Genomic DNA, 23,219 nt, shown 5'->3' on the forward strand with positions numbered 1-23,219 from the left:
AGGCCCATTCCTCCCTGGAGAATCAGGGCCCCAAGCTGAGCTGGGGAGTTAAGAAGGAACCAGAAGGGTGAGGAGAGGCTCCCACCAGGGTGGGACGGCACGCTGGGCCAGCAGGGCCCCAGAGCCCCAGCGGGGACCCTAGGCCTGCCCAGTCCTACCTGCCCGTTCTCCACCTGTTTTATACTTGGAGGCTGGCCGGTCGACTCCACAGCTACCCCAAAACTGAACGAGGGCTTGAAACACAAAATGTATAAAGGACACAAAATATTGATTTAAGTTTATTGCTTCTAAGACCCATGTCCTTTAACCTGTTTTCCACTAGAAAGGACAAATCATGGGTGCTGAGGGCCATACCCTACCTTGCAGGTCCCTCGCAGTCACTTTACGAGTCCTGCCAGGCCCCACCCCCCCAGCCTTCAACCAGTTCCTCCCACTGGCCAACTCCAGGGCTGTGCCCCTCTTCCTGGGGTCCCTGTTTGGCCCCACTGGCCGCTTCCCCTGCTGCACAAAGGCCTGAACAGAACCAGGAAAAGGCCCCTCGAGGACAGCATGGTGGACAAGTCACACTCTTCCCCGTCGTGCTGAGTGGTTTTGAGTGATGTGAGGGGCACGCTGCTTCCACGGAAGAACGGGCACATGTGGAAGGACAGAGCCTTTTCTGGCAACAGGGCAGGGGACAGGAGAAACGGGAGACACGAGGGGAGAGCAGCCTCCCGTGTAGGCTGGAGATGAAGATGACAAGGTGTTGGCGTCCGGTGTCCATGCAGTCACCAGGGGCAGGTGCCCCCCAACCCCACCGCCAGTCCCTTCATGGTCGAGGGGCCACCAGCACACGTATGCATCCCAGCACCTTCACTGGAGCAGGTGTGCGCTGGTCCTCAGAGGTACCAGACAGGTATCTGACTTCTGCCCAGTGACACACAGAAATAGCCATAAATTAATCCCTAACCAGCTACACTTCCCACCGTCAGGGACGAAGGCCAGCGAGGCACCCACAGCAGGTCTGGTCATCACTCCAGACACATGCAGCCCTGACGGTCACAGCACACAATGCCCCTTCGGCTCACAGTGAGAGGTCGCGTGTGCACGCCACTCAGGGCACGGCCATCAGGAGGAAGAGCAAACCTTACACAATCAAACACGCCAACTGCCGGTGTTCAGGTGATAAACGTTTCTAATTAGCAGCAGAAGATGTTTATAGAAAAAATATACTTTTAAGAAAATAGCTGAAAAAGTCTAAAGAGATAAAGTATAAAAAGTTTAAAAAATATATCTTAAGCCAAAATATTGCCCAACACATATAAAACTTAATTTTTAAAAAATGTACCTAACGTTGGAGGAGGCTCAGGCAGCCGGCGGCCTGTCCTCCTCGAGCTGTGGGGCTCAGAGAGAAGGCCCGGCCAGCCCCAGGGTGACCAGCCTGCAGGAAATGGCTCTGTTCCCGCACGTTCTTATAATCACCAGGCAGCAGGGCTAGTCCGGTGGCCCAATGGCACTCGGGGACGGCCGTGCCCCCACGGCCTACGCAGCAGGCTCAGGTCTCCACCAGGATCTCCACCACATGGTCCAGCTCACCCAGGTCCTGCTTGCAGCTGACGCTGGGGGGCGGGGCGCCCGCGGGGGCCAAGGCCTGGAGCCCATCGCCGGGGCCGGACTTGCCACTCACCATTCCCGTCAGCACGGCGTCCAGGTCGTAGTAGGGGCCTTCTGCATCCGCAAACAGCCCTTCCACTGGGCTGGGGGCTCTGCTCTCCAGGGTCTCGAATATCTGACCCAGTGATTTCGGAAAGCTCCCTCGGTGTATGCGGGAGCTATCCGCCTCCCAGATGCAGCTCTGCGCACTCGCGGGAGCCGGCGCGCCCAGGGCCCCCGGCAGCTCCGAGGGCAGGTCAGGTGCGGGGTGCTGCCCCTGCTGCTCCCAGGCTGCGCGGCACAGGATTTCAGTGGAGACCAAGCGGTCTAGCGGCCCCCGCCCAGTCACTGGGGGCGCCGGGAGCCGCCAGGCCCCATCCTGGGTCATCTCTTCCTGAATCTGCCGGACCGTATTGGCGATGAGGACCGAGCGGCAAAGGTTGGGCTCAACCAGCGTGTGGCACAGCTGAAGCTTGACCAGGGACATGTCCAGGAGCGACTGCCGCTGCAGGCTGTAGGACGGCGCGGCTGGGGTGCCCTCCACATCCTCCTCGCTGTCCCAGCACTTCCTCTTCAACCCCCGGGCGAACATCGTGTCCTGCAGAGATGCAGGAAGACACCATTGAGCACTGTCCAAGCCCCTCGCAGACCCGTCCCAGGCCTCGGAGAAGCAGACGGAGCTCGAGTCGCTGGGTGTGGGTCCTTCGTTAAGCACAGCCCCTCGACTGAAAGTGGGCGCAAACCACACCCGCCTCTAACCGAGCACAAGGTCTCCATCAGCAAAGGGGATTGAAAACAGGAGGAAGAGGTTCTGAGGAGCTGAGCCCAGAACCTTCATCACAGCTCCTGAGCTGGTGCCAGAGTCGGAGGGTTTGGGAAGTAAAATGACCACCAGCCCAGTAGGGCCAGGGACCACCCAACCGCGGCATGCTGCAAGGACCCCTAACAGACAGGATGCGGGTCCTGGACGCTCAGGGCTGCCCGCCGCGGGTCTGCTTGGAGAAGCCCAGACAGGAGGACCTGCACCCCAAGCCACTCAGCTGAAGGGCGGGGCCTCCGGGCCGAGGCTGCCCTTCTAGGAAAGCCAGGCCTCCCGGCTATACTGTTTCTCCCTTCTCAGGTATGTAAAATAGCTAGACATGTTTGTTTCAAATAAATCATTCATAAAAAGGGTCAGAATCTTTAATATGCAGAATTTTCCATTTCCTTTGTAAAAACACCGATCCTGTGGCCCCATGGATGGTGCTGGAGGAGGTGGGGCGGGCGGCTCTCAGTGGAGCGGAGACCAGCCAGGGCCCCACCTCCCCCAGCCTTGCGCCTGCCCGCCTGCCCGCCAGCCCCATCCTCAGACAGAAAAAGGCTCATCTCCGTGTATGTAACACTGTCAAAAACTAAGTGGCTCTGGGCATTTCTCCCCAGGAATGAAAACCAACGTGCATTCAAAACCCTGCACCAGCTGCGCTTAGGGCCTACCCCACCCCCACCCCCACCCCCACCCCGCAGGGCCAGTGCACCAGGCGCCTGCGTGGCCTCAGGAAAACCGCAGTGCTCACCGACCCCAGTGCTGGGACCTTGTGGGCGAACTGGGCTAAGCGTGGCCAGGACTAGATGGCAGCGGCCAAGCTAAGGGTGCAGAGTTGCCCGCGTGCACACCACACGCGCCACGTGACTCTGCGCTGCGGCCAGCGTGGGAAGGGCGACCTTTGGATATTTCTTTGCCACTTCCTGTGGATCGATAATTATTTAGAAGTAAGAAATTTTAAAAACGGACCCCAGCTTCTTCCCCTCCAAGACGAACTCCCCAGAACCACAGGCCGGTCTAACACTGCCACCTCCGCCCGCACGCCCTGCGCACTAGCTAGCGCAGACTGCCCGTCCAGAAGTGAGCGGTGCCACCAAACCACATGAAACGTTCCAACCGCTTCTGGGAACAGAGGCTCAAGTTTTCTGTCTCAGCAAATCCGACTCTCTCAGCACTTGTTCAGGAGTCGTTCGCTCAGCACTGCCAAGTACAGGGTGGGCAAAGCAGACTTCCAGCTGTGAGTGCAAGAAGCAGAGTTCGTGCTTGTTATTGTTGATTCGCTGTGTGATCTTCCGCAGGGACTACCGGTACACCCGCGTTGGCCCGCCTGCATTCTGAGTGTGAGACTGTGCTGCACCGTCAGAAGCCATCCTGTGCTGAGGGGAAAGACCAAGTTCCAAGCGTTCGGGGGTGAGGCCCTGCTCCTGTTTCGCTGTGAGTGGTGTTTCCAACAAAACCAAAGACCCCAGCTCCACCCAACAACCGATTTCACCCAGGGTCCTGACCGAACTCCCTGCAACAGCCTTAGTCTCTTGCTCCCCAGCACACCCAAGGGTCTCTGCAGATCAGGGAGCCACGAGGGGCTGGCGGGACAGCCAGGGGGTTGCATGCCTAGGCAGGGGAGTCAGACCTCTATGGGGGGCCACAGCCCGGAAGCCAGCCATTCCCTCTACAGCAACCGCACCCCGCCCCCCCCCCCCCNCCCCCCCCCCCCCCGTCCACCAGGACCCACCAGAGAAAGCCAGATGTCCCCCAGCACTCACACACACGAGCCACCACTTCCCCAGGCCCTCAGTGCTCCCCTCCCCCACCCAGTCTGGCCCAAGCAGATGTGGGGACCACTGGGCAGCCCCCAGTAAGCTGCCTTCCCTTCCTCCGCCCTTGCCCTCACTGTGACCCCAGGAAGGGGATCAGAAAGTACAGAACAAGGCCCGTATCTCCCAGGCTCCCACCTTCACCGACTCTAAGCTCCTTCTGGTCTGTGGTGCTGGCCTCACTGCAGGTTCTGCTCCCTTTGTTGACCACTGTTCTTGTCAGGGACAAGTTCCAGTTCCGACAGTTGCTCATTTATCCCAGCATACAAACTTGGTCCCGGGACCCTCACGCAGGGTGCTCCACCGCTCACCCCCTCCCCTGCTACAGGGACAGGGGCTCTAACTTGGGCCTGTCTGGAGCCCCAACACTGGCCCCTGGAGCATCTCCCGGAGGGAGGGAGGGAGGCTCAGTGAACACAATCTGGCCACTGCAGGGGAAGGTGGACCACTCACCTCAGTTAGGTTCTTCTGCACCGAACGCCCTTTAGGATAATCCTGGCACCACAGGTGCCCCCCATGCTCCCACAGCCCCTTCCCAGAGCTCCATGGGCCTCTCCCACCAGAGGGTGTGGGTAAACAGTGCTCTATCTGACCTACAGCCAACTCCGTCATCAGTAGATGGACCACGTGATGAACCTGAAAAGGTGCTCAGTAAAAAAGCAAGAACAAATGCAGGTGCCAAGGGGCTCCACACAACCTGTGGCAGAGAGCAGCTGACCTTGCCAAGGGTGTGACAGCCCAGGGAGGCAGAGAGCTGCCTCTGCCGACCCCACTCAGCCCCAGGAGCTGTGCCTCTGCACAGTTCAGGGCCCTACACGGTGCTGAGGAACAGGGACTTGGGCGGAGCCTGCCTTCTCCCAATACCCGCAGACCCGGCCCCACTGCCCACCAGGGCCCACCAGGGCTCCAGGCCAGACTCAGGACGAGGCCATGCTCAGTAGCTCCTTCAAGCTCCCCCCAAACACCACGCACCCTCAGAAGCTGATTGGTTGTCACATCAGCAAGTGACACCGACCAATGACTCAGCCTGTCCAAACCCATGAGCTCCAGTGTGTGTGGTCACCAGAGCCCACCTTCCAGTAGCGCAGTCAGGCTGAACCCAAGGGGGCCAGTGAGGACCACCCTTCTCACACACCTCTGTCTGGGGGAGTCAGCAGGTGCCGGCACAGAGTCCTCGCCGGGCTCCACACCCCAAGGCGGGCCTCCTGCAGAGCCCCAGCAGGGGGAAAGTTACGAACACACAATGTTAGCCATCGCCCACCTCTACTTTGTCCGATGGCGCTAGCCGGGTCTTTCTGCGCATCTAGTAAACGCCAGATTCCTACTTGGAACCTCCCTAGTCAACAGCACTGCCCTTAGGCAACCTCCAGACCACACGCTGACCAATCAGAGAAAGAGGAGGGACTGAGTTCACAGGGGGTGGAGCCACGGGGGCCTTTCAGGCTCACCCAGAGCACTTCGCCTCCAAGGCAGGGCGCACTCAGGCCGACCACACGACGCCACAGGGGTGAGGCTGGAGGAGGCGCAAATCCCCAGATTCTGAGCAGTAGGACTGGGCGGGCTCCGACCTGGCTGCTTCCCATGACCTTCAGGCCCGCCAGACACCCTGTGAGCCTTGGGTTTTCAAGGCAACTCAACATTTGCAATTTGTCACATGATCAGGTCTGCTGTGAAATACGTCATCAGACATCAGAGCGCTGTGGGCAACAGAGACTGTGGCGTCCAAGTTAGGGGGATGGGGTGGGCGCCCGGCTGCTCAGGGTCTGACATTTCTCACAAGTTTCTGCTACAAAGAGAACATCAGGCACTTCTGAGACCTGGAATGAAATACAGACTTTCTTTGCGTGGACACTCATTCCAACAGCAAGGCAAAGGAACCTCCCTGCCCTCTTTCCAATCTAAAACCTGCAGAGGTCGTCAGCGACATTTCGTTTCCAATTTCAACTTTAATGTGAAAACATGGCAAAACCTGAACACAAAGCAGCTGTAAGTAGGAAGCTGATATCAGTGCACTTAGCATTTTTCTCAGCTCATCTTAATAGTGGACGGGGTCCTGGGCCTGAGCAAGGGGTACACAGGCCACCAGCAGAGGAAACTCAGCTGGAAGCCCGCTATAGGACCACAGCTCTCCCAGCCAGCTGTTACCTGGGGATCCTAGTTTGGGGACCATGAGCTTTTGCAAATGTGGAGCTAAGCTGTCCTCCAAGTTGTGGAAGCGAGTTCCTGGTACTTTTCCCAGTCACAGCTTGGCGCCCCCCTGGCTGACTGTGTGGGCGGCGGCGAGGCAGCTTCAGGAACCCACCGCAGACAGCTCTCTCGCCAGCCAGGGTCTGGGACTGTCCCGTCCACCCCCCCACCTTGGTCAGTCTCCACCAGACTGGGAAGCTTAAGGGAGGCAGCACAGGAAGCGGGCAGAGTGCCAGCTTTAGACCACCGAGGCCAGCATCAGGCCCTCCCTGACCAGCCAAGAGGGAAACCAAACATAGTACAGTTTGGCACAGGGAAACCTTTGCCAAATATCCTTGGTATTCCTCTACAAAGTACTTAAAACCAAGAAACAATGGGGGAAAATGCAAACTGAACACTACAGGGGGCCGCCCTACTCTCCCCAGCCCGGAGGAAGGTGTCTCTGGCTGGGCTGCTAGGGAGAGCATTAGATTGCCAGCAAAACCGCATTTTGCTAAAAGGACCTAAAATGAAATTCAAGTGTCCCATTGCTGACATCCACCACCCACTCCGCATTTTGCAAGGACTGCAGATTATGAAGGAAATCTAGAATCACAGCCAATGGCAGATAACCACAGGTGTGTGGAAGGGCAGGAGTATGGGTAAGAGGATGGGGGTGGGGGAGGGGGAGTGGATGAGTGAGAGACGAGGTGCGGCAGCCGCGAGCCCTCTAGTCAGAGCCGTACATCTAAGTCAGCTGGACAAGAGACTGCCCCAGAGTCCCCGCAGGGCTTGCAGGAGCGTCTCCTGGGGACCAGGAGAAGGAGCCGGAACTGACCTTTCCCAAGTCGCAGGGAGGAGGGAGGATGGGGGCTCCGCTTCGGACGTCGGCACAGCACGAGCCGCCCACCCATTTTAAATGCTTCTCGGATAAGCAAGAGCCCCGGGGTAGGTTAAGACCACGAAGGAGCTGTGGCTCCGGACTAAGAGGGTGCGGGACCTCGAAAATCGGGGTTGTGGCAACACCGGCGGGAATCCAGGAGGCTGACCGCCAGACGGACAGGCGGGGGCCGCAGGGTCGCGCCCCTCCGCTGAGGGCCCGCCTGCCGCGCCCCAGCCTCCCGACCCCCAGGACCCTCGGGTCGCCCTCGTGTTGACTCCCCGTCGCCCCCGGGCCCCGCAGTCCCCAAGGCGACGAGGGCCGCCGAGAGAGAGGATCCGGGAGCCGGAACCCAACGCTCACCTGGCCGCCCGCCGTCCACGCCACTGCCCGCCGCCAAGGGAGGGGCGGGGCTGGGGCGGGGCCGCTCAGCTCCCACAAAGGGTCGCCGGGCGCACGCCGCCCCGCCCGCGGATTGGCTGAGCTTGGAGGCGGGGCCTCTGGTTCAAACCAGGGGCGGGGCCTGACTGTCGAGTTCCCGCGCGGCCGCGTTGGCCGTTGGGCCGGCGCGCGCTCCACTGCCCCGCCCCAGACAGCTCCCAGGTCTCCGCGCGCTGCCCGAGTGCGCCTGCGTGGGCCACCTTTGGGGCGGGGCGGGGATACGGATGGTGAGGACCAGGCTGGGGCAGAAGGAAGCAAAGGGCGAGGCGTAAAGGAGGGGCGGGGAGGGGGCGGGGAGGGGGCGGGGGTGGGGCAGGACAGCACCCTCCAGGACAGCCCGTGTCACCACGGGTGGCCTCCGAGTTTACATGGAACCAATAAAACCGTAAAAGTGAAAAGTGGGGGAGGTGTTTTTTTTTCTTTAAATTTCTTAGTGGAAAAGGCCTTCAATAGGACAGAAAATCCTGAATGCATTAATCTAAGTAACATTTCTGAGTGCTGGTGAGGATTGTCCTGTGTCCTGTGCTGGGGGCTAAGGACACGATCATGTAAGCGTAGAGGAGCCACCCCAGGGACGGAAGGAAGAGAATTGGGAGCCGAGGGACGTCAGCTGGGAAAGGTGAAGCACGACCGTGCCTGGCACTGTCTAAGTGGGGTGAGGGCCTGGGCTCCTGTCCCCAAGAGGCCAACCCTGCAGGGCCACTCGGCGAAGGCGGGGTCCTGGGATGAGTTTCAAAAGGCTCACTGTCGAGGCTAGAGTGGGGGCCAGGGCTGGGTGGAAGGTCCAATTAGGTCGCAATCCTGGGGTGAAAGACAACTGTGACAAATGTGAGGACATACAGGTGTAAAAGCTGCGTGTGTTCCTAAGCACATGCCTTGCCAAAGATTAAATTCCTTTATACACACATATTCGGTAAATACAGACAAGATCAACAAGCCAGGAGAGACTGGGCAAAGGATGTTGACACAGCTCAGAGCGGAAGAGAAAATGCCCTTGAGCTGCTGGGAAGCAGGTCGGGAGCTGCAAGCCATCAGACCCGCAACACGAAGAGGCGGTTGGTTCCAGAGCCAGCTCTGTTTCTCACCCACAGTGTCCAGCAGGAAGTTTAAATTTAACACACATACCAGGACACAGGAACAAAAATGTCCAACAATAAATAAATAAATAAACAAGGGGGAAAAGACTCAGATAACAGAAATAGACTCAGGGGTGGCCCCAACATAAGAGTTACCGGGTTTTAGAAACAGTAACTGTTGTGATCAGGAAACTAATGACAAGGAGAACTGGAATCTGTTAAAAAGACTCAAACAGGCGCAACAGCACCCATGTTATTTACCCAGAGCCGCGGAGGGCAGGAAGCACTCTCCCCAGCTAGTTCTCAAGGGCCCACAGAGCCTCGGCGAGAACCCCTCATTCAGAAGGTGACAGCAAAGAAAAGCTACAGGCTTGCCCCTCTCACGGCCAGTCTTCAAAATTCCATACAAAACCCTAGCACATCAAACCCAGTGACTTATTGAGAGAGAGAACACCGCACACAAAGCGGGGTTCATCCCAGGAACGGGCAGTCGGTTTCCCATTTCGACCAACCTACGGAATTCATCAAAGTAGTAAAACAAGTGAACAAACACTGGAAAAGCTCAGCAGGTGGAGAAGACCCACCCGATAAAATTCAACACACGTTTGTGACACACGTTAGGGAGCCAAACGCAGGTGCGATGTGAGGACCAGTCAGCAAAGGCACTCTCACTGCAGATGCCCATTGCGAGCAGAGGAGTCACCAAAACTAGTCAGTGTCAGAAATCCACTGGAAGGGCCCACGAAGCCTGCTGAAAAGAGACACACACACCGTCACAGTTCATTACCGCGAAAGCAGCAAGATTAAAGTCAGCCAGGGGAGAGGCACATGGGGCAGGTCCAGGCAGGCTCCAAGGATGGGGCTTCCACCTGGGTGGCCCGGGCTCCCCCAGAGCACGTCCTAGACTGTTAGACTGTGTGGTGTGGCCCCGGTGCCCCGGCAAACAGACACTACTAGCAGGCAGGGAGTCCCAGGCGTTTCAATATCACCTCTCAGGACCCCAAGGGCTAGCACCAGACTTGTGCTTGGGCGGGAAATCACTTCTTTCCTGTGCAGCAAGGGAACTCCCTTTGGTTCAGCAAAGTGTATTTACAAAAAGTTGTAGGAAAGGCTAGAATGTGTGGATGAAAAGGGGCCACGCTCCAAATATGACAAGCCCAGGGAAGCCAGCATGGGCCGGCCTGACAAACTTAGAGACCAAACTAGCCACATAGGACGGTCTGAACAGAAAAATTCCCAACTGCCAGTGGGTCATGGCAGGTAGTCATGTCCTAGGCCAGTAGCTTCCTTGACAAAGGTCAGTTTTTACCTTAACTGAGCCTGTCAGTCCTCTTTCAGATCTAGGATAACATACCTTTGAAATGGCAGCCGGATCTCCTTTTCTAGCCCCCCTCCCAGCGCCCCCGCCGCGGGGCTCACCTGTCTGCTCCAGAGCCCAGAGCCCTCCCTGGTATCCTGTCCCCTCCCCACCCTACGCCATCTCCATGGGCTGTGTTAACTAGCCTGTATTGTGGTAGCCCAGCATTATAAAAGAAATACATGCCTCTTCATTTGCTTATCTAACCCCAGAGATTCCCCCGCTTTGCCTTCTCCTGTCCCCTAATCTATCACCCATGGATTCTGTGACACACACCCCCCCCCCCGCTTATGTCTCCTTCTTTGATTCTAATGTATAAAATAAGGTGCAAAACTGCAATTCCTAGGAGCGTTTTCTCAATCCGTTGAGATTTTGCTTCTCAACAACTGTCGTTACTTTGGCTCAAATAAATCCATACAAACTCTGCCAGTTCCCACATCTCTCACGTGGGCAAGCGCACAGGGAAATGGCATGAATTCCAGGGCTCTGCTCTGTGACGGGAATGAGAGCAAGGCGCGCCACACCCGCACTGCCTCCAGGCCGTGCACTGGACTGACCAGCCTGGGCCAGGAGACAAGAAAAGGAAGCAACGGGCATATGACCTGAGAAGAATTTAAGTCATTCTTTCCAGAGAGAAGGTGTGGAATATAGAAATGCGAGGAATCTTGTCCCAACCAGCTCAGGCACCCCCACAGAATTCCACAGAGGGCCCCCTAGGCCGCTGACACTCCTTTCCTGCAGTTCTGTCCATGGGGCTGGGCTGCGGGGGGGCTCTGTCCTCCAGACTTGCAGGCGGCAGAGGGGAGACAGCTGGCTCCTCTTCTTTTAAGGGTCCCATCCTGTTAAATTACCACCCACTCTTACGGCCTCATTCAACCTTAACCACCTCCTGAAAGCCCCGGCCTCAAAGATCCTCACACTGGGGTTAGGGCTTCAGCGTATGAATTTGAAGGGCACCAAGTTTAGTGCATAGCAAATCTTCAGATTAATGGATTAAATTAATAAAGAATTCAGCATGACCATCAGATAAACAGCTAATACAGAAAAATCTATTATATTTCTATATGCAAGTCACAACCCTTTTTTCTATTTAAAAAAAGTTTTTAAGCCCTGGCTGGTGTAGCTCAGTGGATTGAGCACAGGCCTGTGAACCAGACAATCACGGTTTGATTCCCAGTCAGGGCACATTCCTGGGTTGCAGGCCAGTTCCTGGCAGGGGCCAGTTCCCAGCAGGGGATGCACAAGAAGCAACCATACATTGATGTTTCTCTTCCTCTCTCCTTCTCTTCCCCTCTAAAGATAAATGAATAAAATGTTTTTTAAAAAGTTTTTAGTGATACTGTTTGCAGAGCATCAAGACATCAGCCAGCCTCCGGGGGCGGGGGGTGGGGGGGAATCTAACTGCAAACAAGCCAGACCTGAAAGAGGAAAAGCACAGGTCAGCGAGAAGAGAAACCAATGGCCGGCTCTCTGCACAAGAGGGTATTCCAAGTGCTCAGCACAGAAGACGCCCCATCGTGAAGGCATCAGCGCTCTCCAGACTTCTACCTTCACAGCCGCTGCAGCCACCATCAGCCCCGAACATGTTTTCATGGAAACTGACAAGTTGATTCTGAAATGTGTGGGGAAATGCAAAGAGCAAAGAAGAGCCCAGACAGCCTTGAGAAGGTGACCAAAACTGGACTTTGGGACCAGCTTCGGAGGCCCATATAGCAGGGGCCCACAGCCTGGGACTCACCACCCCTGCTCCCAGGGACGTGCTGTCCAAGTGCCTGCACACGTTCCCAGAAGACCGGCACTGGGGGCGTTTACAGCAGGGCCACCCATGAGAGCCCCAGCCTGCAAACACCCCTGAGCCCCCACAGGGCAATGGGCAGGCCCGCAGAAGCTTTAGGCTGCCGTCTGAGGGCAGAGATCTGATGCACCTACTTTAGAAACAGCTTCATCGAGATGTACCCTAGACACTCACCCTTTGAAGAACACAAGTCATGTTTTCAGGGGTTTGGAAGCCCACAGCCACCGCCACGGCACGTTCAGGACTTTCCATCACCCAGGAAAGAACCCTGTGCCCTTAGCTGTTGCTGGCCAACGCCCCTCCAGTCCCCAGCCCCTGGCAACCGCTGATCACTTTCGGTCTCCATAGACTCCCCAGCTCCGCACACCGCGCAGAAGGGGCGTCCTAGTAACGGGGTTCTCTGCGTCTGGGATCTCGCGTGCAGCGCGGTGCTTTCGGGGTTTCTGCACATCCTGCACGAGGTTCGGGAGGTCCGCGCCGCTGTCGAGTTCACAGCTGGGTAGACGACTGGGCGGTCCCCCTGGGATGCTGTGAGCATGCGCGTGCGCTTCCCCTCTCTAGGGCGGATCCTAAGCGTAGGACCAATGGGTCCTCGGGTAACGCCACTGTGGGTCACCTGGGAAGCCCGGGACCATTTTCCGTAGCCGCGGCCCCACCTTACGTCCCCCCAGCCTTGTGGCCCAGTTATCACAGTGTCTGAATTTACAGTGCCGCCATCCGAGTGGGACAGGCACGGGCAACTGCGTGGCGGGTGAGTGGAGCAGGTGTGAGCTCCACACTGTGTAGGAAGGCGGGCTGCCCCTGTGCCGTGATCCCCGTCCTACCCAGAAGTGGGTTCTGGGCTCCCTCCCTGCGCTCCCACCCTGATGCCCACCCTGCCCCGCGGGTCCTGGGGGTTGGCACTGAGGCCAGGCTCTGGCTGGTGTCACTGTCTCCAGAGGCATGGCCAGCCGTGTCGCCAGGCTCACGATTCTTCTCAGATGCGGCCTGGGGCCGGGGGCTCACGGGTGGGTGGCCGGGGAGTGGGCCCGGCCACGCAGCCCTGTGTGCAGCAGCGGGGCGGGGCTCCGGCGGGAATGCTGCCCCCGGCGGCTGCAACGGACACTCAGGGTGCCCCGGGCCGCATGGCGCCCTCTAGAGGCCACCAGGGGGTGGGGGGCGGGACACACGGCCTGTGAAGCTGCACCAGGCTCTGACTTCCTTCTGAGCAGCCCTCTGTGCCCTGATGAGCTTGGGCCCAGGATGCGCGTGGTCTCTGCAGCCCTGCAGGCGGAAACGGTGGCCGTTCCCAAGTCACAGGAGAAGAAACCGAGGCACGGAGGGCAGAGTTCGTCTCTCCGGCAGCAGCTATCCTGGGGCTGTAGGCAGCCGGCCGCTTCCTCAGTGGGACCAGGCACTCCGACTGGCATCCGTACCCGCAGCACCTGGAGGAGTGGAGTGAGCCTGGCAGGGGCTGCCCTGCCCGAGGTGTGCAGGTATAGTGGCAGGTAGGAAGCTGGAGTGTGTCTGGTGGAGGGCCCCTTAGTTTGCTTGACAGCTTGTTAAATATGTGGATGTGTGTGAGTGCTGAAAATATCACGGGCTGCCTGGGTGTGTCCCCATCTGTCCACACACTGATTCAGGGAACATCACGGAGATTGCTCAGGCACAGGTCTTGTCCAGGGAGCTGGTGGCCCTGAATAAACTGCGGGTGTCCTGTCCCCCAGCCCCCCACCAGGGGACACACCTGCGGGAAGAGCTGGGAGTGTAGGACCATGGGCTTCAAGTGGCAGGGACCCCTGGGGGCTCTCAGGGCTCCCTCATGGGCTCCCACCTCCCTGCAGGCAGCTCACCACTTCCAGGGTGAGCTCAAGGGTGCCTGTCTGCTCCCCACCTTGGGTCACCCTGGGAGGGGCAGATGTCAGAGGCAGGAGGGAGTGAACTAGACAGTGAGGGAGGGAGGGGGTGAATTAACGGTGAAGACAGGAGAGAACCGGTGAGTGAGGGATGGAGGGAGGGGGGAGATCCCCTACGTGGGCCGACAAGTTTCCGTATTCCAGTCAGAGAAAAAAGACAAGGTTTAAGGTCAGGGGCTGCAGCACAGTCACCACATGGTTGACGTGAACTGTGGGGGGGGGGGGGGGNGGGGGGGGGGGGGGGGGGGGGGGGGGGGGGGGGGGGCAGGGTGCACACAACACGGTACAGATGCGACACTTATTCTATTAACTAGTACCTCCAAGACGACTACTTTTAAATACACAAATAAGTAAATGGAAGAGAGTGAGGCACAGAAGAGGCAGCATGGTAGGGCGGCAGCCCCAAGGCCAGGCTTGTGCTGGCTCCGCCTCTACCTGCGCTTCCTGGAGGAACCAGCCCCACCTCACCCGGATCCGGGGCCTCCTGCTGCTGACCAGCTCACTGCGTGCGAAGCTGCCCAGTGTGTGTGTGTGTGTGGGGGGGCAGCTCAGTTAGGGCAGCCCTGGGAAACACATCATCCATCATGGGGACAGCACGTAGTCCCCACGCTGTCTTCACTCACCCTGGAGGCTGTTCAAGAAGCCCTGCAGGCCACTGAGAGCCCACAGCGCATGCGCCAACCACCCCGCCCCACCCCCGCCAACCCACCTGGCCTCCGAGAGAGCCCTAGAGGGAAACACCCACCCAAAAAGCTAAAATGACACTATTTCACTTAAAGAGGACGTTGGGACTGACACGTATTTGTTGCATTTTTAATTCTAAACACATTTGCTAAATGTTTTCTCAATGCCCCTCCCAGCGAGGATGACCGTCAGCGGATGCCTTGCAGAAACAACAGTGAAATTGAGCACGAAGCCCACACAGCTTCCCAGGAGAGGAACGCCCTGAAACGGACCTGGGAGCCTGGACCCCATCCCTGGCGGCTGTTTCCGTCTCTGTGCTGCCAACTGTGGGGGCACCTGAGACACAGGGCATCAGCCCCAGGCCCTGACTGGGCCCTGCAGCAGATGGGGAAACTGAAGCAGCCGTGTAACCTGGCCCAGAAGGGGCTTGTCAGGGGCAGAGCCTGTGCGGTTTCCAGGGAGCCCAGGGCAATACAGCACCCAGCAAACCCAGCTCCCTGCTCTGTGGGAGACTTGGTGAGGGGCTAGAGGCCTTCAGGCTGTCATCTGCTTGCCCCTGATTTGCCCCACCCCAGCCCTTGACAGGCCTCTCCCCTGACAATGCATCCAGGAAGCATTGAAGCCAAAGCAGCCAAACATCTCTGAGCCTCTTGCGCAGCTGCCCCATTCCTGGAATCCACTGCCACCATTTCCAGACAACCAGAGCACGGAGAGGGGGTGCTTCCAGAGGCATGTGACCTCACCCCCTGCTCACCTGAGGGTCCACAGCCACCAGGGCTTCAGACCTGCTCAGCACAGAGGGCCCCAGGGCTGGCTCCTGCCCCCAGAAGTCCCAGGTGTCCCCACCCCCACCATGACCAGGCACTGCGGGAAGGTGCCTGGTCTGCACAGCTCAGTGCCCTCTCACAGCCAGCTGAGCAATGCCCCCAGACAAGCACAGAAATAAAGCCATCACTGTGGATGGTGACCGGGCACCTACCCCATGCATGGCGTGTGCCAGCTGCCACAGCCCCAGGCAGGCACATGGCCTCTGCCAAATGCCCTGCTGTTTGCTAATAGCCGAGTGAGCCAGCCAGAACAAGCCAGGGATGCAGAGGCCCTCAGGCCTGCCACGCTCTGTGTGAGCCTCCGAGCCCTGGCACGCTGCCCCCTGCCCCGTGGGGCCCTGTGGAAAAGCTGGGGGACTGGGCCTGAGGGACCTTGGCTCACAGACCGAATGGTGCCACGAAGGAGAAATCAGTGACGCAGGCCTGGCAGGTGTGACAGTGGGTTGGGTGTCACTCTGTGGACCAAGGGGTCACCAGTTTGATTCCTGTTGGGGCACAGGCCTGGGTGGCAGGTCAGGTCTCCAGGTGGGGTCATGCAAGGGGCAACCGATCGGTGTTCCTCTCCCTCTCCCCCTTCCCCCATCTCTAAAAATAAATAAATAAATAACCTTTAAAAAAATAAAAAGGAAATCAGTGGCACCGTGCAGAGGGAGCCGCACGGCCAGGGCCACGAACGTCGGCTGGTGAGCTCATGGGCCGGACGGCCACACAGCTGGTCCTGGGCTTCCATGCCGGCCGGCATGCCCTGTGGGACACGGGGCTCAGCAGGACCCCTCCTCGCTCAGCTGCTCCAGGGCGCCCAGCGAGGCCCGTGTGCTCGGCTGTGACCCGGGGGGCTGGACAGGCCTGGGGGGCTGGCAGCTGTTGATGAGCAGTGTGGGCAACTGTGCCTCCTCCGAGTCCTTTGACCACGTGCTTTTGGTGACCTCCGTCTTGGTGGACCACTTGTGCCACCTGTTGCAGATTCTGGACACCTCCTGCCGCGAGTTGTCCGTGGCCAGCACGTAGATGATGGGGTCGGCCACGCTATTCACGGTGGCCAGGCACAGGCACACCATGGAGGCCGTGTACACCTGGCATTCCAAGGTGCACATGGGGCCCTCTTCGCCCCTGTGGTAGGAGAAGGCGGCAGCCTTGGCGAGCAGCACCAGGTGGTAGGGCGCAAAGCAGGCCAGGAAGATGACCACAACCGCGATGACCGTGCGCCTCACCCGGGCCTTCTGGGCGGCTGCCAGGCCCGTACTCTGCTTGATGCTCCGGAAGATGCCGTGGTTGGTGAAGGCGATGATGGCCAGTGGCAGGGCGAACCCCACGACGAACCGTGAGTAGAAGTAGTTGGCAACTGTGCCGTTCATAGGCGAGACCTCAAAGCAGGTGCGCTCTGGGAGGTACATGGTGAACACCGGGTAGTGAGCCAGCCCCACGAGGAGGAAGACGACGGCGGACACCAGCACGGCGGTCCTCTGGCGGCGGCGGCCGCGGCTCTCCAGCGCGTAGGCCACAGCCACGTAGCGGTCGCAGGAGACGCAGCACAGGAGGAGGATGCTGACATACAGGTTGCAGAAGAAGATGTAGGCAGTCACCCTGCAGGCCCACTGCCCCAGGTCCCAGCAGTGCCCGTTCTGGACATAGACGACCCAGAGCGGCAGGGTGCTGGCGTAGAGCAGCTCACAGAGCGCCAGGCAGAACAGGTAGACGGCCAGCACGCTGCCCTGCAGCGCCTGCAGCAGCGTCAGTCTGGCCGTCAGGCAGTTGGCCGGCAGCCCCAGCACGCACACGGCACTGTAGACCACCACCAAGTACACCCTGCTCTCCTCGAACGGCATGAAGCAGGGCGAGGTGCTGTTTTCCGTCGGCGCGCTGCAGTTGCCTGGGAGACAGAGACGGCGTGAGGGCAGCCAGAAGAGACTTTCCAGAGGCGCCAAGAAACGCCAAGACTCACGGTGGCTCCAGACTGGACACACCAGGAGCTGATGGTCCCGAGCAGGTTTCTCCTCCTCAAGGTGACACCATGACCTGCAACCTGCAGCCGAATGTGTCGCGGAGAGAGGCTGCGGGCTGCCCCGCACCCAGGCCCCAGGCCCGAGGCTCGCCCAGGTCCCTGTTCAAGGGGGATGTTTGGGGGAGAAAGCTGTTCTCTAACTGCCGACGGAGCCTTTTCCACACGAGGTCTCTGCACACTCCAGGGCGTCTCCGGGGAATCTCCAGCGGGAGACGGGACACCCATCTCTGCCCTGGCCCACCCCCTGCCACATGGCCCTCCCAGCCTCTCCACCCGCACCTCAGAGCCTGCGCCCACCCTACCCCGACACAGCACTGGCTCCATCCCAGGGCTGACTATGTCACCAGCCACGGGAGGGTCCCACACCCTGGGGGGTAGCAGGGGCAGCAGCCCCAAACATGGACGCAGGCCCAGCTGTCCTCCTCTGGGAACAGCCTGGGCCTCCCCGCTCCCCACCGCCCACCAGCACTGCCCCCTCTGCAGTGGCCACAGGGCTCTTGGTGCCATTCAGCCCAGGACACCAGCCCAAGACACCTGCCCGGGGCCACAGAGGGCCAGCACGCAGCCTTGGGTCTGCACCGCCCCTTCTCTGCACCACGTCGGGCAACCAGCCCTGGGTGGGGGCAGAAGTCCCCTGGAGCAGTGGCGGGAGGTCCTTTGGGGGCTGTGGCGGCTACATGGCCCAGCACGGGGTCTGTCACGAGAAACGGGTGCATGTTAGGCTCACAGGGATGGCAGAGCCTCCGACGGTCCCCTCAGCCCTGACCCTGGGGCCTCTCGTTCATCCCAAGGACAAGGAACGGGCACTTTCCAAACATCCTGACAGGGTCCTCTGATTTTGCCATTTCTGAGTCTGTGTGAATCTCTTTCAAATACTCATTTTTGACATGATTGTCCCCTTTCTAAGACAATTATGGGGGAACCCTTACAGGCGTGTAAGGTCACAGGAGGTGCGGGCTCTCACCTGGCATATTCGCCATCTCCAGGGACGGGGGGGCGGTGCACCAGCTTCCCAGCTCATGCTGCATCTTGTCAGTCCTGCTGGGAAGGTCACTCGGAGTCCGAAATGACCTGGCGTAAAAGGGGGGGGGGGGCTTCAGGGAGACCAGCTCAGATCACAGGCAAATCACTAGACAGTCGGCCAGTCCTGTACTTCTCCTGTGGCCTTGGTGGCATGTCCTTCAAATACAAAGAGCTCTTGCCAACCAACAACAAGAATGTCAATGCCAATGAGCAGATAATTCACAGAAGAAAAAAACGTAGCTTCTAAAGAAAGTGTGCTCCACGTACAATGAAAGAAATACGAACAAAATTTGTAAATGGTAGTCTTTTCTTGTCTCTCTGATTGGGAAAAAAAAGAACCTTAATTTCTGGTGTTGGTGTGAGGAAGTGGCCCTCGCCACGCAGCACAAACTAGCACAGTGTGGTGGCGTGTTTCTCAAAACCTTCAGTTACCCAAGAAGCACAGCACACGTGAGCTAGAAACGTGTCCCCACACCCCTCCTCCGCCCCAGGAAAGGAGCCCAGATCCCCAGACAGCACCCATGACACCCCGCCTTCACCGGGCCTCCTTCCCTATCCACGGAGCCCTCAGATGGGCTCCGCTGGGTCAGCAAGGGAGGGCCTGGGGGAGGGAGCCCTGGACACTCACCCTCCCACGCTGCAGACTCCAGGACCCAGCTCCAGGGAGCCGCTGCCCGGTTCTGCCCTGTGGGGCCCGCCCATGTGTCTCCTGGGTGTGCGGCTGGAGCCACAGAGGTCGGGCTGGGGGTGACCGCTGGCTCTAGTCCCAACTCGGCCACCTGGTGGCAGTGTCACCACCAGCCGCCCTGGCCATCCTCCAGACCAGCCCCTGGCCTCCTTTTTCAAGGGCGTCCCTCCCAACTGCAAGGAGCAGGAAGCCCAGATGTCTACTTGAAACTACAGAAGGTTCCCTTCCGTGGTCTAAGGGAGACCTGGGAATGCATGCGGAGCAGAGACACTGGGGTAGGCACAGATCCGGAACTGCCGTGGCTGAGTGGCCTCCACTTCTGAGACCGACATGTGCCCACAGGCCTGCAGGGTCACAGGGCCTTGCCCGGCCTGTCCCCAGGTCTCAGCGAGTCAGAGGTGTGGGCTACCCGGGGCTGTGGCTGAGGGCCACCTGCCGGACGCCCCCCTCCAAGGGGATGAGGTTTGAGGCCCCAGCAGGCCCAAGGCCCCCTCCTCAGACAGGGACCCAGCTGGCTTTGGGGTGAGGGAGGGAGTATGGCCAAGGGGGATGGGGGGCCGGGAAGAGCTGCCCACCTGCCAGCTGTCCAGACGCTCTGGGCCCCAGCCAGCCTGTCCCTGGAGGGGAGGGTGCTCAGGGAGCCTGCGGCCTTCACTTGAACTCTCGAATATTCTGAAGATGAAGATGAAAGGCGAGCCCACCCCGCCTGCCTTTGCCTAATTAGATGGGAGCCTGGTGGGTGGAATCTCTAGAAACCACTTCTGCAAAAGGCAGAGGAAGTGGTGGCCCAGCAGAAAACACTCCCTCCCCTCAGAGATCCTTCGCTGTGCCGAGGTGGGGGCCTGGCCCAGCAGGCACTGGCGTCCACCCCCAGCCCCGTCCCTGACTGTCAGGCCCCTGCAGCCTGGCTGGACATGTAGAGACCAGAGAGGGTCCCCACGGAGAGAACCAGTGGGGAGCCAGGGCAGCCCTAGCTGACAACAGCCCCCAGGACATCCGACACCAGTTCCCAGTCCCACCCTACCACCCACTCCATGGCCAGTGCTCAGCTGGTCCTGACCTTGGGACACGTGGCTTCAGGTGTCTTTTCAGGGACTTCCTGAACCTGGTGACCCAGTTGGTGGCACTTCCTGTCTCACAGTCACCTCCTCTGCTTTCTGCCTGCTCTCAAGTCCACGGCCCCTACCTTGCGCCTGCCCAGCCTCGGCGGGTCCTGGCGTTCTCCCGAACTAGCAGCTGGGACCCCAGCAGCACCCAGCGTGGCCGAAAACTGTCCCCACCCCTCCAGCCCAGAGTGCCCACAGCCCAGCCTGGGGGTGGCTGGGGCCATGGGGAGCAGGTCACCCTCCCGGGCACAGGCTCCCCTCGGGACTGGGTCTTCTCCTGCCCTCTCCTGTTGGGAGTCAAGTGAGAGGACAAGGCCTGGCAGGGGTGGCCCCTGCGTCCCCCACACCAAAGCATGCACTGCCCTCCCGGCTACACACAGCAGCCTGCTCGGTCCTCACCGTGGCCGGCCCGCCATGGGGATCCCCAGAGAAGGGTCCAGGCTGTGGAGCGACAGGTCTTGTGAGGTGGCCCTGCCTCCACAGAGGGTGCTCCTGAGTGGGCCTCAGGGAGGGGCATGCCAGCCTGGGCTGGTGTGCTGGGGACCTGTGGCAGCTGCAGTCTGTGGCTGGGTCAGCTTGAGTCCCCATCACACCTGCCCCTGGGCTCCGGTTGCCTCCACGTTCCTGCCCCTGACGGCCCTGGGCACCACCAGGGCCTCCGCAGCCCTACAGGCCCAGACCCCACAGCCTCCCAGCCCACCCTACGCCCAAAGAAGCCTCTCCCGGAGGCCCTGCTGCCTCTGCACCCTCCTCCAGCGCTCGCCTGTGCAGCTCTGCCAGGGTCTCAGCACGGTGAGATGCCAGCCCACTTTCCAACAGAGAGTGGCCACAGCCAGTGGGGCCTCGCGTGGCAGGTGGGGAGGCCGCACTGCCGACCCCTCAGCATGGCCCCTTGGTCCTTTAAAATACGTGTTTTTCTTTGTCTGTTTGTTCTGCTATGAACTTCCCACACAGGCTGGATGCGGTGACAGTGACCTCTGTGCCTCCAGCCCCTGGTCACTGGCCCAGCTCCTGGGGCTGCCTTCCAGGCTGGACAACCTGCATTTTGTGGACATGCCGGGTCACCCCATCCCTCCTCACAGGCTCCCTGGACCCAGCTGCAGGGGACCAGCTCGTGTGGGCGGATGTGACTCAGCTCTGTATGGAAAACCTACAGAAGCGCAGTGGTGGGCAGGAGCCAGACCTTCAAACCGAGTTTTCCCGTGGGAATCAGGCCTAGAAAATGCACATAGACTGTTATGGCTCGCTCTTGCTTAAAACTGCATCACCCTGGCCTAAAACAACACATGTGTATTGTCTGTCTTCAAGGCAATTCCCACAGCCTGTGCGAACTCTCCCAAGGACAGAGCTGACCAGCTTTCCCTTCTGCAGGTGTCAATTTTCATTTTCTCGATTGTCCCTAAAATTGAAATGTGGACAGTGATATTCTATGTGAGAGATAATAAATCCTTCTTTGATGTAGGACCGAGAAAACAAAAAAAGGCGAGGGTCGGGGCGCTCTCCCCTAGAGAGAGTGGCGTGCTGTCCCCCTTTCCCCAGGGTTGCTGTCTCTGTGCGTTTTTTCTCCTCTTCAGTCACAACAGGAGCAACCTGCTGGCCCGAGTCCACCACAGCCGCCCTCGGCTCTGTCGGCGCCCAGGTGTCCCGCCCTGGCAGCAGGTCACCAACAGGCTGGCGGGGGGTGGGGGGGGCAGGCCGCTGCCTCACTGCTCACAGGCTGTTACCCGTTTTTATCGATGTTCAAGGCAACTTCTGAAAACACGTGTGCATTTCCTTGACCCCTCTCGGGGTGGAGCCGCCTGCCCTGCCCACATCTGTGCTCTTTCTAACCTTGCCCCCTCCCCTCGGGGTCCCCAGGCAGCAGTGGCCCTCCTCAGGTGCCTCGGCCCAGCAGTCCCTGGAGACAGGAGAGCTCACTGCTCTATACCCTCCCAACACCCTGCGAGTCCGAGACAGGCACAGGGCACCCAGGATGTCCCCGAGGGCCCAGGAGGCACACGGACCAGCCTCAGGGGTGGTCCCGCCCTCCACTCCCAACTCTCTCACCCTGGACCAGCGCCAGGAGGGAGCTTTGAGGACACAGTCTGAGGCTAGGGGGTTCTGAAGGGGTGGCAGGAAGTCACCTCCTGTACCCGACACCCTGTTGCCAACACAGCGCCATGGGTACTGGTACCCAGAGTCCCTGATGGAAGACCCAGGCTAAGATCCTCCCACAAGCCCACCAGTATGCCAGCGGTCAGGACCCCCTGTGGACCCCCCATCACCACCCCGGGGAGACTCAGGCCCTGCCTGGTAGCTCAGCCCTCCCTGCAGGCCCAGCTGGGTGGGGGCTTCTAGGAAGCAAGGGGGTACTAACCAGCTGTCTCCAAAACTCACGACCACAGAGAATCCCCCGGGATGGCCAGCAGCTGTGGAATGATAGTTGTCTTGTTGTGACACTATAGCCTGTTACCTTCCAGGGACAGACAACAGGAAACGGGCCCAGGCCCACTTCCCCTCATCACCTGACACAAGACAGAGACAGACTCGGAAGCCTCCTCTGAGCTCCCTCAAGACCCAACCATCCGGCCAGGCTACACACGGAGCCAGCACGCATGGGCTGCCGGCACCAGGGTCCCCACAGACCTTCCAGGCAGGACACATGGGGGGGGACACTTTGGGGGTACCCAGCTCCTGATCCAACGCCTCCAGGAAGCGGTACCCTCCCAGCAACTCCATTTTCTGGGAGGGGCTGCAGTCGTCACTGGTCACAGTGGCCCCATTGCAGCTCCTGACACCCAGGGCCCCACCTCAGTGTAGGCCCCACCCCCATGTGGGCCCAGCCACGCACACAATGCCCTGTCCCCACTCCCATCCAGGGGTCCCGCTGGAGGAAAGCAGTGCCACATACCAGCCTGGGCACTGCCTGGGCCCACAGAGGCGACCCCTGCTGGACCCCGGGGATTCCTGGACACCGCATCCCCCTCGGAGGTGCCCCCCACCCCGGCTGGCTCTCAGAAACCCGCTAAAACAGCCCTCGCCCCAGCACAGG

The 23,219-nt window shown here is 59.6% G+C and overlaps 2 protein-coding genes across 7 annotated transcripts; both read right to left on the reverse strand.

The window, feature by feature from the left end:
- Positions 1-268: 268 nt before the first annotated feature.
- On the reverse strand, positions 269-12,216 carry CDCA4 (cell division cycle associated 4). Of its 5 annotated transcripts, none has more exons than XM_037048180.1 (2): positions 12,138-12,216; positions 269-2,230 (listed from the first exon to the last, which is right to left on the reverse strand). In XM_037048180.1, the coding sequence occupies exons 1-2, from the start codon at positions 12,213-12,215 to the stop codon at positions 1,535-1,537; spliced, it is 774 nt and encodes a 257-aa protein (XP_036904075.1). In that variant the 5' UTR covers position 12,216; the 3' UTR covers positions 269-1,534. The 5 variants fall into 5 exon arrangements, with proteins under 5 accessions (XP_036904075.1, XP_036904094.1, XP_036904104.1 ...); XM_037048199.1 differs by lacking the exon at positions 12,138-12,216 and adding an exon at positions 7,658-7,727; XM_037048209.1 differs by lacking the exon at positions 12,138-12,216 and adding an exon at positions 7,253-7,503.
- Positions 12,217-16,068: 3,852 nt separating this feature from the next.
- On the reverse strand, positions 16,069-22,802 carry GPR132 (G protein-coupled receptor 132). 2 transcript variants are annotated; one of them, XM_037048229.1, is made up of 3 exons: positions 22,545-22,802; positions 18,336-18,442; positions 16,069-17,239 (listed from the first exon to the last, which is right to left on the reverse strand). In XM_037048229.1, the coding sequence occupies exons 2-3, from the start codon at positions 18,397-18,399 to the stop codon at positions 16,131-16,133; spliced, it is 1,173 nt and encodes a 390-aa protein (XP_036904124.1). In that variant the 5' UTR covers positions 18,400-18,442; positions 22,545-22,802; the 3' UTR covers positions 16,069-16,130. The 2 variants fall into 2 exon arrangements, with proteins under 2 accessions (XP_036904124.1, XP_036904131.1); XM_037048236.1 differs by lacking the exon at positions 22,545-22,802 and adding an exon at positions 19,658-19,916.
- Positions 22,803-23,219: the final 417 nt, after the last annotated feature.

This window comes from Sturnira hondurensis, unplaced genomic scaffold (assembly GCF_014824575.4).
Source record: "Sturnira hondurensis isolate 20B ecotype Veracruz unplaced genomic scaffold, ASM1482457v3 Scaffold0000780, whole genome shotgun sequence".
In the NCBI taxonomy this organism is placed as follows: domain Eukaryota; kingdom Metazoa; phylum Chordata; class Mammalia; order Chiroptera; family Phyllostomidae; genus Sturnira; species Sturnira hondurensis.

Bases quoted from the DNA above. Each gene is read 5' to 3' on its own strand.
- GPR132 (XM_037048229.1), bottom strand. From the start codon at position 18,399: ATGCAGCATGAGCTGGGAAGCTGGTGCACCGCCCCCCCGTCCCTGGAG. The intron at 17,240-18,335 runs GTGAGAGCCCGC...TCTGTCTCCCAG, and splicing joins GGAGATGGCGAATATGCCAG to GCAACTGCAGCGCGCCGACG.
- CDCA4 (XM_037048180.1), bottom strand. From the start codon at position 12,215: ATGGAAAGTCCTGAACGTGCCGTGGCGGTGGCTGTGGGCTTCCAAACC. The intron at 2,231-12,137 runs GTGAGTGTCTAG...GCATCTCTGCAG, and splicing joins TGACTTGTGTTCTTCAAAGG to GACACGATGTTCGCCCGGGG.